Source organism: Mustela erminea, chromosome 3, assembly GCF_009829155.1.
Source record: "Mustela erminea isolate mMusErm1 chromosome 3, mMusErm1.Pri, whole genome shotgun sequence".
Lineage (NCBI taxonomy): Eukaryota > Metazoa > Chordata > Mammalia > Carnivora > Mustelidae > Mustela > Mustela erminea.
Genome location: NC_045616.1, coordinates 113,768,791 through 113,782,801, shown reverse-complemented (window position 1 = coordinate 113,782,801; position 14,011 = coordinate 113,768,791). Strand labels below are relative to the sequence as shown.

General features: G+C 42.4%; 1 protein-coding gene and 1 long non-coding RNA gene across 4 annotated transcripts in view; one reads left to right on the top strand and one right to left on the bottom strand.

The window, feature by feature from the left end:
- The window catches only part of LOC116586753, a 48,645-nt gene that overhangs the window by 15,480 nt on the left and 19,154 nt on the right, over positions 1-14,011 (top strand). The gene's annotated exons all lie outside the window — the stretch shown is intronic.
- ATP10B (ATPase phospholipid transporting 10B (putative)) overlaps positions 10,939-14,011 on the bottom strand; it is a 257,557-nt gene continuing 254,484 nt past the window's right edge. For all 3 annotated transcript variants that reach the window (XM_032337124.1, XM_032337123.1, XM_032337125.1), the window contains one exon: positions 10,939-13,827. In XM_032337124.1, coding sequence (XP_032193015.1) covers positions 13,365-13,827 — 463 coding nt within the window. In that variant the 3' untranslated portion in view covers positions 10,939-13,364. The remainder of the gene's footprint in view (positions 13,828-14,011) is intronic.

The following is a 14,011-nucleotide window of genomic DNA, read 5'->3' as shown; positions in this document are numbered from 1 at the left end:
ATATATCTGTGATGTCCATCTGGTGCAGTGTGTCATTTAAGGCCTTTATTTCCTTGTTGATCTTTTGCTTGGATGATCTGTCCATTTCAGTAAGGGGAGTGTTAAAGTCCTCTACTATTATTGTATTATTGTTGATGTGTTTCTTTGATTTTTTTTTATTAATTGGTTTATATAATTGGCTGATCCCATGTAAGAGGCATAGATATTTAAAATTGTTAGATCTTCTTGTTGGACAGACCCTTTAAGTATGATATAGTGTCATCTCTTATTATAGTCTTTGGCTTAAAATATAATTTATCAGATATAAGGATTGCCACCCAGATTTCTTTTGATGTCCATTAGCATGGTATATCTCCCCTGCCCCCAATTTAAATCTGGATGTGTCTTTGGGTCTAAAATGAGTTTCTTGTAGATAGCATATTGATGGGCCTTGTTTTTTTTAATCCATTCTGAAAACCTGTGTCATTGGATTAGGGCATTTAGCCCATTTATATTCAGGGTAACTATTGAAAGATAGGAATTTAGTGCCATTGTATAGCCTATATGGTGACTGTTACTGCATATTTTCTCTGTTCCTTTCTGGTCTGTTACTTTTAGGGTCCCTCTTTGCTTAGAGGACCCCTTTCAATATTTCCTGTAAGGTTGGTTTGGTGTTTGCAAATTCGTTTAATTTTTGTTTGTCCTGGAAAATTTTATCTCTCCTATTTTCAATGGCAGCATAGCTGGATATAGTATTCTTGGCTGAATATTTTTTTCAGTTAGTGCTCTGAATATATCATGCCAGTTTTTTCTGGTGTGCCTGGTCTCTGTGGATAAGTCTGCTGCCAATCTAATATTTCTATGTATATTACAGACTTCTCGTCCCAAGCTGCTTTCAGGATTTTCTCTTTGTCACTAAGACTTGTTAGTTTTACTATTAGATGATGGGGCGTGGACCTGTTTTTATTGATTTTTGAGGGGGATTTTCTGTGCCTCCTGGATTTTGGTGTATTTGCCATATTTTGCCATATTAGGGAAATTCTCTACTATAATTTGCTTCAATATACCTTCTGCCCCTCTCCTTCTTCTTCTTCTGGGATCCCATTTATACTAATATTGTTTCATTTTATGGTATCACTTATCTCTTGAATTCTCCCTTTGTGGTCCAGTAGTTGTTTGTCTCTCTTTTGCTCAGGTTCATTTTTCTCCATCATTTGATCTTCTATATCACTAATTCTCTCTTCTGCCTCATTTATCCTAGTAGTAAGAGCCTCCATTTTTGAATGGACCTCATGAATAGCTTTTTTGACTTCAACTTGATTAGATTTTAGTTCTTTTGTTTCTCCAGAAAGGGTTTCTCTAATATCTTCCATGCCTTTTTGCAAGCCCAGGTATCACCTTGATAATCATCATTCTGAACTGTAGTTCTGACATATTAGCAATGTCTGTACTGATTAGGGCCCTAACCATCAGTACTACCTCTTGTTATTATTATTATTTTTTTCTTTTTTGTGGTGAGTTTTTCTGCCTTGTCATTTTATCCAGAAAAGAATATATGAATGAGAGAATATAATACTTGTTATTATATAAGTGTGACAAAGATGCCAGAAAGATATGTGCTAACCAAATCAGAAGAGACCCTAAACTGGGTCAGAAGAAAGGGGGAGAAATTAATTAAAAAATATATATTAGACTGGTGAATAGAAGAGAGCCACCCACTTGATTTTGGGTGTATTCTGATCTCTCAGAAGAAACTACCTCCCCAAATTTTAAAGAAAGAAAAAAAAAATACATAGGTAAAGATGATGAAGGGATGGAATATGACTGTAAACATGAAAATTAAAATTCTGTAAGAATTGATAAAATAAGTTGGTTGGGAAAAAAAAAAGAATGTGATCAGGCTGGAGAGTAGAACAAAGCCATGTGATAGATTTAGGGTGTATTTTGATCTATTAGAAAAAATTGTATCCCAAAATTTTAAAGAAAAAACCCCCTATATGTATACAAAAAGTAGGGTTAAATACAATGAAGGGATAAAATATGACTATAACAATGAAGATTAAAAAAAAATTAAGATAAAATATTTAAAAAACATTAAAAGAGGAAAGAGGAAAAGTTAAAAGAAATAGAATAAGGAAAAAAAATAAAAAAAAAATTAACTTTGCAGGGCACCTGGGTGACTAAGTAGTAAAGCCTTTGCCTTCAGCTCAGGTCATGATCCTGGGGTCCTGGGATTGAGCACTGCATTGGGCTCTCTCTCTGCTCGGGAGGGAGTCTGCTTCCCTTCTTCTCTCTCTGCCTGCCTCTCTGCCTACTTGTGATCTCTGTCTGCCAAATAAATAAATAAAATCTTTTTTAAAAAAATTTAACTTTGCAAGACTAAAGGATCATGGATCTGAGAGCCCACTCCTTGGCTCTGTCTCTGTGGGTGGCTTCCCTGCTCCGATACCTGGGAGCTCTGCCACACTCAGACACCCCTGGTCTTTCTGTGACACTGTGGGACCTGAGACCACACTGTCCTCACAAGGGCTCCACCCCTGCTTAGCCTCTGGAGTGACGTCACTCAGTGGAACAGACTTCTAAAAGTTCTGATTTTGTGCTCCACTGCTCTACTGCTTGCCGGGAGCTGGCCCCTACCCCCACAGTCTATCTTCCCGTTGCTTCAGATTAATCTCTCTGCATGTCGTACCTTCCTGAAAGTGGTCTATTTTCTGTTCCTAGAATTGCTCCTCTTCTATCTCCTGTTGAGTTTGTAGGTGTTTGGAATGGTTTGATAACCATCTAGCTGAACTCCTGGAACCTGATGTCATTTCAGTCTGCTACTCCTCTGCCATCTTGTTTCTATAGGACTGATCCTCTTAATTAAAATGTTCACCGCAGTTGACTTTTGCCTATCTCTGTGTTCTCCGGAAATGATTATGAAGGGTAATGGCCACCACTGATCCTTTTTTAACTCTCATTTTAAACATAAGGGGCTGAGTTCCTTAGAGGGAAAGAATTTGCACAAGGTCATGCAGTGGTTTAGTCTAGGATTTGAATTAAGGCCTCCTTACACTGTAGCGGTTGCTCTAGATCCAGAAATAATGAGATTTGAAGGGTGATTGTGGAGAGTCTAAAGTTAGTGGTCAAACAGTGGCTGCCTCTTATTAGCTGGACCACACCTTTTATTGGAAGCCTCACAACCTCCTACTCCATCTGTAGTCTTATATGAAAAATTACAATTAATAATCCTTCCTGAAATGGTCTTATTCCTGCACCAGTATTTGTGTCCTGCTGGCTTGTTAATTTTAGTTTGTGAGACCGAGTTTAGTTTCAGAAACCTAGTGATGACCGCTACCATGCTGGGCTCCTTTGCTGTTCGGTAGTGCTAATAAACCATTATCTGCCATCCTAACAGTCGCTGCTGCCTGAACCAAAATGCAAGGGCAAAGATTACTTTGGTCTGAATTGGATTTGAAAAGGCTGAAAGAACAGGCTTTGAGTGTGCAGTGGCAATGCCAGTTGAATATTAATTATAGCGGCACTGCTGGTCTGCAGAAAGTACAATGGTTCAGCAATGAGTGTTAGAGAAGGCTGATCAAATGCAGACAAGATGCTTCTGCATGTGGAATCTGGGAGTGTGGCGTCAAACAGAGTCCAGGGAGCCTCGGGTGATTTTCTGCAGCTTTCCTGGTGTTCAGAGAGGTCTTTCTGGCCTTCTAATTTGCTCTTTTTATTTACTTCTCAGAATCACCAGGATGACTTGGCCAGGAGCTATCTTAGGGGCCGGTTTTAATTAGTGGCTTGGGGATTCAGAAAGTGGCAGTGAGGTAGATGGGGTTTCCATAGCCCCTCTGTCCCACTGATTATTTCCCACATTTTAGGAATGAACTAATGTCTACAGTGATCCAGACACATAATTACAACTAGACTCTATGTGGTAGGCATCTACACACGAAGACACAGAGCATTAATAGTATGGGGTGAGTGTGGGTGGAGATAGTGGTTTGCTTATGGATGTACCAAGTCATAGGCAAGTAATAATTTCTATATATCTCAACCCCTGGAAAACTTTTAAATTATGCATATTGAATAATTTCCTACAGATCTAACTGCCTGATAGATTGTGTGACTAATTGTTTCTTTCCACTTAAAATGGGAGCCTCCTAGTAGGCTGTATGTTTTGGTGCAATTATGTTGCCCAGACCAAGGCTGAGGCCATTTTAGCCCCCCGAGGAGTGTGCTAATTGTCCTGAAGTATGTTGCCTAGTGTGTGCCTCATTGCTGTAGTGGTTTTAATGGAACTTCTAATTAAAAATAAGAAGAGAGGCAGGGATGGGTGCATCTCTCCCACATCAGGGGTTCAGACGGAGCCCCTTTGAGCATGGCAATGTAAGCCTTCCCAAGGTGGGAGCCAGCTGGGGCAGAAAATTAATGTGCTTCTGGTATGGTTTTTCTACTAGGCACAGCACAGGCTTTTAGAGCTGTAATTAGAGCTAAGCCAATGTCTCATGTCTTTCAGGATGCCAATCCTTCTCCCAGGCTTTATGTGTGTTTGGAGGGTATTCCCATGGAAAACTGGGAGGAAAGGAGGCTGGAAATCTTAAATGGCTAGAGGTATAAACTAAGACCCTGAGAGAGTCTGGGAGACAGAACTGTGGAAAATTACAGGATGTGCTGTTTAGCAACAAGGGCAGCCTGGTCTTTGGTAATTACAGCGGGCTGGGAATCTGGTCTGGGTTTGGAATAGCTTTTCTCGCTCTTATTAATGCATTATTGATGTACATCATTACTAAAAATAATGCATTATTTGGAGGGGTGCCTTGTGGCTCAGTTGGTTAACCATCTGATTCTTGATCTCAGCTTAGGTCTTGATCCTGGGGTCCTGAGTTCAAGCCCCATGTTAGGCTCCATGCTGGGTATAGAGGCTACTTAAAAAAAAGTGCATCTTGTATAAGCTACCCAACTTTTCTGAGTCTCAGTTTGCTTACCTGTAAAATGGAAATAAAAAATACCAATTGAAATTTTGATGGTATTTTCGTGTCATCATAGACCTAGAATACAAGAATGTCTGCAGCCCACATGGAAAATCACTTAATCTCCCCTTGGTGGTCCTTCACTTTCCCAGTGGTCTACTTCCTTCTCCCTGTACTAGTACTACCAGAAACATTAGCAGAATGGAAACAAAAATAATTTATTTATAAATGTGAGCCCAGTGGCCCAAAGTCGAAGATGGATAAGGGAGCAGAAGAGAGGTTGGTTTTCTCTGTGAAGCAACACTTAGCCTAATTGTAGTGTTTGACCTCATGGAAAGAGGAAATGGAAGAGAGACAGGAGAGCCCAGAATGTTTCTGAAGCTGTTTTAAGATTAGGCCCTCAAGAACTACTGAGTTTTCTGATACATTGACCATTGGATCATCCTTTGGTCTTTGCCTTTGGGGAAGAGAAGAAGTGGGAGGCTGAGGCAGAGATATTCTGGTATGGGGAGAGGCAGAGGAAATGTCTTTCCCTACCTCTGCCTCCTGGATTTGTAGTCAGGAGTAGATGAAAGAACATTCTTATAAGCCGGTCCACTATTATCATTAGCCAAGGCTTAATTCTAGCCCTGGGGTGAGTCATTTAGGACTTGTCACTTCAGGCTCTGTCATTCTAGCAAGTATGATTAAGGGGCGGGGCTGGGGGGAAGACCTGAGTAACGAGAAGTGTCTGTATTGAATACCGTAAGATATGTGCCGAGAACTTTGGGAGTTCAGTGACTAGGGATAGCTTTATGGAAGAAGTGGTCTCTAGAGGGCTGAATTTGAGATTCAGGCTTTGAGCAGACATTCTAGGTAGAGGAGATGGCTCAACCAAAGGCACAGAAGTTGGAAAAGTATACAGTGTGTTTATAATGGTAAACAATTAGGTTCCCTTGAACAGGTGCTCTGAGCCTGGCAAGGCAGGTCAGGATAAAGTGATGGGGGCCCAGTGTATGCTGGACTCAGGAGTTGGGGCATAAGTAGAACACACAGTTTTTGCTTACTTCCTTTGGGATTTATCTTAACATCTTTCATATTTCTTCTTTACCACCTGCTTACTTTTTCTGGTCTCCATCCCCAACATGTATTTGTGATTTTCTGATGCTTAGCCAGTCAGCAGGTCTTCAATTGACTTGCTAGTGGCTCTAATTATCCTGTACAAGAGCTGATTATTCTGGTTTCCAACTCATCTACTTGAAAAAAGATTTCTTACTGGTAGGTTGAGTGAAAACTTCAAGGGCACTTAAGAGTAAACTGAGTATGTGTTCTTTACAGGTGAGAGTGATGAATTCAGAAAAATCTGGGGCTTTAGAAGTCTCCATGCCAACCCCCTAATTTTAAAGATGGAAAATGATAAGGGAAGAAAAGTCTTATAATAAGAAATTTATAGATTTGGGAACCCAGATATCCCAACCCTAAATCTAGTCAGGGCTCTTTTCATTGTACTATAGAAGTGTTAATATTTTGGGCCCTGAAGTTGGGCATCTTGGAGCTGAATCTCCTCTTTCAGCCACATATTTGTCTGTTGACTTGGGAAAGTTATCAGACATTAGCTGGCTTCCTTGTTTCATTTTATAGAGGAGCAGAATGGAAAAAAAAGTATTGGCATTTACAGGGAACAAAAAAAAATGAGGTGTATTCCCTGTTTGTCCTATTGTTCCAAGAGCCACCTGATGTGTAGGCCATCACTTCCAGGGGTGAAACAAGGGCTTTCTAAAGAAAGGGTCTTCTGACAAAAGGTGTCTATGCTCCCTTGCCCCTGCCACCATTCTGGTTCGCCACTCTGCCTGTACTCCCATGCCTGCTTATTCTTAATGATGAAGTACCCCACAATGCTGTTAAACTATGTTACCAAGCTCTCACATTTGGTCATGATATTCATTAAGAGCATGCCCTAATGATATCCTCTGATTATCCTGAGCCAACTGATTAATGGGGCCAGGAGAGTGATATGAGGTCCTACTGGGAGAGGCACCAATGGGACCATTTGGTAAAAGGGTACTCCATAAATTTCATTTTCAACCTGGAACAGACCTTCTAAATTACTATTCTCCAGCCACCTGGGATGAGCTTATGGGGTAGCTGAGGATAGCAGAGGTGATTTTCAGTCTCTGGCAAGTTCATGCCCCCTCTTTGGGCCTTCTATTCCTTCTCTGGTTCCTTGCTTTTTAAAAAGAGGAGTGTTTGGCTGGAAGCACAGCAAATGTTAAGCTTCCCTGGTGTCTTGTATCCCCTTCCTGAAAGACCACTTTCATTGCCTAACATACTGGTCTGTTATAAATGGGGAAAGCAAATAGATGCTTCTTTTCAAACAGTTCTTTTTTGTAAAAAGGGGCAAAAGATTATAAATCTTTCTCTCTCTTTCCCAATGCCCCCAGAAAATCTGGGTAGTTTTGAAGACAAGATTAGAGGCTTAGAGGCAGCAGTTGAGGGGTTTCAGGACTCACTTTTGACCCTGCAGATGGGAGAAGAGAATTCTGAGAGGTGACTTACTGGTATAACCCTACCCTTCAACCCTAGGCTGCCCTTTTGCAAACAGGGTGATATGAGGAGTTCTGGAAGGATTCTGTGGTCAAATCTACCCTGACTCACCTGCCATATGGCCTGATATTTTCAAATTTTACTCCTTTGGATTAACATTCTGAGATTTAAATGTCCAAGCAGCCCTGGAAAGGACTGCCAGTTAATCTCTGGTTGATGAGGTGGTCGAAGAGCCCTCACTAATTGTTTAGAGAACCCCAGTTCCAGTCTCAGCTCTAATTATAAATTAGCTGGTAATTTGGGGCTCATCCACTTACCTGTTTTTTGGGTTTTGTCATCTACATCTGCAGGGATATCTTTCACCTTATCTTGTGGGATAAAGGTTAGCTGGGGTAAGAAAAGCTCATGACATTGATGGGGGAAAAACATTTTTCCTAAAAAATTGGTCAGCCAGCCTCCCTTTGCTGAACTGGCACTGGGGACAGGCCCTGAGGGTACTGTTGCCTTCCAGGTGGTATTGGTTCCTGAGGTGCCTGGGCTTGTCTTTCCCCAGGCTTGATCTGTGAAAGGCTGCCTCTCCTGTAGACAGACTGAGAGTCAGTGCACAGATGGTGGTAGTTTAAATACTGACAGAGGAGGGGCTTAGGCATAGTGATATGCTTGGAAGGAGGGTACTGGAGACTCGACTTGGTGCTTTATTTAAAGAGTAAGTGGCTGGGGATAGAGAGGTGTTGATGGAGGAGATAGGAGGCTAAAGCTGTTCTTCCCCACTCCTTAGACACCTCAGCACCTGGAGTGAGTCTACAGCCTGTGTGAGGGAGAGAGATGTCCTAGCTCTACCTTCCCCCTGTCAGCTGGAGATGGTGGCTTCCCTGGCCCTGCAACTCCTTACAATCTACCGATCTGAGAAAGGCAACCAGGGACCTTGCAAAGGCTTGGGGGGTTCATTATCTTCCCAAATAGTGTTGCTGTCCTGCCTGCTCTACTCCCTCTGAGACCAGCCCCCGTTAATGAGTTTCCTCAACAGCCAGAGTCACAACACTGTTGAGCATCGCCATGTACTGAGCACTTGGAACACAGCAGAGAAAAGATTGCAGGGTCCTTTTGTTATGAGATTTTCCACTGTGTGTTTGCACTATAGAGAATCAGACAGTTGTACAAATAGTAAACCAAAGGCTGCAGTTGCACAAGGTCATTCCACAAATAGCTCTTAGAACCACAGAATGTTAAAACCAGTCCAGTTCCTACCTTGAGTGTTTGGGGGAAGCCAAGAGAACCTCAGTTTGAGGTTGAAACCTGGTGAAGGGATTTGTCCAGGGTCACAGTGGACACCACTGGCAGAGCAGACTTGAAATCTGGGCTCCAACTCCTGGCTCAGTTCCCCTTCCATCTTGTTTCCCTTGCTCTAGCTGCAAGAGTCGTCAGAAGCAGCAGCTCCTCCACTGATGCTAGGTGGCACCAGAACGCCTTTGAAGAAAAAGGCTCCAGATTTCAGCTCTTGTCTGACAATACCCATATCCTCATTGTGGGCATCCTAAAGTTCAGATGGATAGGGCTCCTTCTGTAATGCTCTCAAAGGCCTGCTTGGCCCAGCTCACAATCCCCACCTTCCTTAATAGTGAAATCTTGCCTGGGTTGGAGGTGCAGGGAGGGGCCATCTCCTCTGCGATTGCATGGGAGAATTTGCTCCTATGTGATTTCTCCTGGGGCTCTCAGGGCAGAATAGAAAGTTCTGGCTAGGTGAACAGCTCATGGGGAGATATTTTAGGGCGGTTGTAGGCATGAGTTCCAGTTCATCTTAGCTGTTAGTATTTTCTTTACTTAAGCTTTTGTTTGGGTGTGCAACCCAGATGAACACAGTGTGGTCTTTCTCTGGGTCATATGGCCAGTCTGTGACAGAGTTAGGGTGGAATTCCAGCTCACTGAATACTGAATTACTTTGCTTCTCAGGAGAATGTGGAGAAGACAAGACCCTCTGTCATCTGTTTCCTACCTACCTGTTCAGCCCCACCTTGCAGTTGTGTAGCTTCGTGGCTAAGAGTATAGGCTCTGGTTTCAGACTCTTGAATGCTGCCTCCCCACTTGTTAATTGTGTGACTGTGCCATATTTATTTGGCTTGTCCTTGCCTCAGTTTCTCCCTTTGTAATGGGATGTGATGGATTGTCAATGGCCTCAAATTTCTTTGTAGATCCTCCCATTAAAGGTGGAATGTATTTTCCCCACTCCCTTGAAACTGGGATGGCCTTGTGATTTGCTTTGATAGAATGTAGTGATATGGATGATATGTGAGTTATGAGCCTATGTCTCAAGAGGCTTTGTAGATTCTGTTCTCATTCCAAGAGGCTTTGTAGATTCTGTTCTCATTCGCATATGATGATGTTGGCTGATGTTCTCGAGGATGGGAGATCCCAGCCCTTCCACCTCAAACTGCACAGGGAATCATGAGCGCATAAGTAATTGTGTTGGTCCACTCCATTTTGTGGTGGTGGTGGTTTGGTATGTTGCAGAAGCTAACTGAAATAATGGAGCATAATATTACCTACCTTGGAGGGTTGCTGTGAGGTTTCCATGATGATGTGCATTAGTCTAGTGTCAAACACACAGTGAGCTAGTGTGGTTGTTACTCTTAACATTACCGTAGGGGCATTTACTCTTTCTTATTTAGGTTATAGTCATCCTGACCTTTCTTTTCTTCTTCTGTATACAAAACTCTTTATTTTCAGGGCTTTTTTTTTTTTTTTTAAAGATTTTATTTATTTATTTGACAGAGATCACAAGTGACAGAGAGGCAGGCAGAGAGAGGAGGAAGAAGGCTCCCTGCCGAGCAGAGCCTGATGCCGGACTCGATCCCAGGACCCTGGAATCATGACCTGAGCCAAAGGCAGAGGCTTAACCCACTGAGCCACCCAGGCGCCCCCTTTTCAGGACTTTGGTAGTTAATTCTCTCCATCTGGAATAGCCCTTCCCTGCCGTATTATCATGGTTAAAGTCTTTTCTGGGAATACCCTTCCCTTCTTTTTCATTCTTCTTTCTTTTCATAGAGTTCAACTGTCTCATTTATCTATTTCCTTAATTACTAGCTTCCCTTCTAGGTTGTCTTCCCTTCTAAGTTGTAAATCCCCTGAGGGCAGGAGATAGGCCCATTTTTTTCTCCTATTTTATCCTTGCTGCCTAACACAGTGCTGTGTACAGCAGGCACCCACTTGATCTTTTCCAAAGGAGTGTAAGGAGGCACCTGAATCAATCTGGGTTGGAGGTTGGTGTCAAGCTTCCATCAAGAGGAGGGGAGCCAGGCTAGAGTTTCAGACAGAAGAGACTCTGTGTGCTTCTGCTTCTAATTCTTATAGCCATTTTGGTTTGTGTCACACTCTCTTGTTAGATCAAACATGTTCCTGATAGTCTGACAAGGTATGAGCTTCTTTTAAGATAGGAACTGAATTTCTCAAAGCACACAGCACATGACCAGGCACCTACTAGGAGCTTAACAGAAGTTTATTGGATAGATAAATGGATGGACAGACTACTAAATAAATGAATGAATGGAAGAAGGATGGATGGATGGATGAGAGGGTACTCAGAAATGCAGGCAATTATGGAAAACAATGTTTATTTTTTTTCTCATAAAGGATAACACATTTCCAGTCAATCAGTAAAAGGTCATAAAAGTATAAAAGTATACTAAGTACAATCATTAGCATAATGTTATAGGAAAAGTTGTTATAACCTTTTCCCTTAAGATGGCATGTTGGATGGTCACAGTTGGTTTGGTTTCAAAGAGGGGCAAGAGTAGGTGACCAGTTGTCTCAGGTGTCCCAGGATTGAGGAGTTTCCTAGGATGAGGGCCCTTCAGTGCTAAAACTTGGAAAATCCCAGGCAATCTGGGATGGTTTGATCATGCAAGAAAGAACACAACATCACAATGTTGGGTATGGTTTGACATATAGGTTTAGTGGTCATTTTCACAAGTTTCCTATTACCTTGTTTCCCCTTAGCTCTGAAATGAAATCCCTGTGTTACTATTGAGGGTGTTACAACTTTCAAAGTGTTTACATGTCCCCTGCGTATTTTTGACTTGATCCTTATGCCAAACCTGGAAGGTAAGGCAGTTTTAACCTAATTTGCAGGTGTGGCATCTTGCTTCAAGGCTCCTGGCTCCTAGAGAGTACAGAAGCAAAGACTCAAACCCAGATCTCCTGAGGCCAGTGTTCTTCCCACTATTCTGTTCTTCTCTAAAACAGCCTACTGCTCTCAATCTGGTTTGCAGGAGTGGGCAGGAATCAAATGGGGAAAACAGGGACCCCAAGATCCAAGTTTTGGCTCAATCCTCTCATTTGGAACAATTCCTATCATTACTGCTTTGCCTGCTGTGTTCACCTGCTCCTTCTCTAGCAATCAGCATATAGGATTCTCCTGTTGGCCATTATTGGCATCATTATGTGGCACAGTCAGTAAAAGAGATCCAGTGTATTGGTTCCAGGGACACAATGCTTTAAACCATCCCTCCAGTTCAGGCTTGTCCACAGGAAGTTCAGAGGATGACCTCAGTCTGTCATTTGCCAATTTGATTGTTGAGATATTTTTGTGCATCTTTGCTGAGAAGTTACTTAAGTAATAAGTCAACTTGTGGTGGCTACGACTCTTAGGCTCAAAGACTCGTCACCCGTGTTGCATCCATCACTAATATAAAGGGGTTTTTGCTTAATATACAGGTACTACTTTAAGGAGGAGAGGGTTCAGTAGCCTTGTCTGACTTATCCTAAAGACTAGGGATACACTATCCTTGTCCATAATAGCCCTGAATTCTCTTGATAGCCTCTTGGAATTCTATCATACCTTCTTTCATTTCAGCATTGTTTTGAGCACTGGTACATTTTGGCATTTGTAACCTCTAGGAATAAGAAGTTTCCATAATCCCTTAACCTCTGAAATGAGACTTCCTCTGACTCTCCCTAATATAAATGAAGCATGGGCCACTGTCTTCCAGCTGGTAAGAATCTGGGATAAGCTTAATGATAGAGTTTATTACTGGACCTGTCCTTTGAGGTGTCCTTGTTTGGGCTTAGAGTTTCTCTATCATATAGGTTTATTCTGGGTACAGAGGTATGAAAGTCTACCAGTCTTAGATCTGAATAAGGATGAGTACTTCCATTTAAAAATAAATAAATAGCTTAAATAGTACTGCTCCTTTTCTCTTGGTACTGACTGTGGACATATGGTCCTTTAGCAAAAGCTTGGGGTCTATAGTGCACCCATTCACTTTTGCATGCTTATGTTGTTGCCTCTTACACTAGCTATGGACCTACAACTCTCAGAAGTGTCTGTGACACTCAGTTCAAACCTAGTTTTAATCTTTAGATGTTTTCTTTGGCTTAGAGACAGAAAGCAGCCCAGTTCTCTATGAATGAAAGTGTTGTTAAGCTTGACATAATTACCACTGCAATACACTCAAGATGAAGTACCTTTGTATATGGGTCTCTTCTGAAACTTTAACTTTTGGTATAATAAGATGAGGTGTTGGTTTGACAAGCTCAGAAACTTCCATATCCTGAGAGAATGCCTGGGTAGATAGATCTCTTGGAATCTTGGAAAATTATGGCCCTGTTGTGTTGGCCATTGGCTCTACTTACCTAGAAGGTCACAGCAATGTCTCTGGGCTAAAATATTTAACAACTCAATATATTAAAAACATAGTGTTCTTATAAAAATTTCGATGGCATGATGTGCTGCCTGGCAGCAGGAGAAAGCTAGAGGTTGACTGGTTTCCAGTCCTTTGTCAAAGCCCTTGGGGCCAGCATTTTCTCCAAGGAAGTCAAGCCTGGTTTCTCCATGAAGAGGAAGATTCATGGGTTAATTAGGCCATCAGCTGGGTGGCTTCCTCTGAGTTTGTACAGATTTCCGCAGGCCATTCATATGGTCATTGAACTCTGGGATCGGCGATGACTGCCTCTGCTTAAGGGCCTGTCCTCATCAATCTGTCCACCCCTTGAGTAGGCTCCTGAAGCCATTGTTCTGCTAGGCCCCAGAAGAGGGTATTCCCTGGATGAGGGTTTAGCTGAGGAGTCCCCTGGACATGGGTGATCCTTCAGATGGTCTCTGCTGCATTTCTCTCCATGTAGCACCCAATCCTCCTTGCACTTCCGCTTGGGAGGGCTAGAGCTCTTTGGGCTACTGGCTCTGAAGTCTTGTTCTGGGACAGGTGGCACTGGACGGTGGGTGCGCTGAGCCTCTCCAGGACTAGGGACAGGCCTCCGTCTGCTCCTCCAGCTCTGTATTTCTAGGTCTCTTTTGTCTGTGGGGAGTTTGTCAATTTTCTGAGCTTTTAAGGTCAGAGACTTCCCGTAAGTCCCTTGTAGAGATAGGAAAAAGTACCTGGTGGGAGACAACACAATAAAAGTACTTTGTTTTTTTGTGGACTTTTTGAATTTCAGCATTGGAAAGGGCCTTGGAATCCAATTCCCCACACAGGGCAAGATCCTCTTTGTTACAGTCCTGACTGTTGGCTATCAAATCTAGGCCTGGGTACCTCTGGTAATGGGGGGGTTCAACAACAACA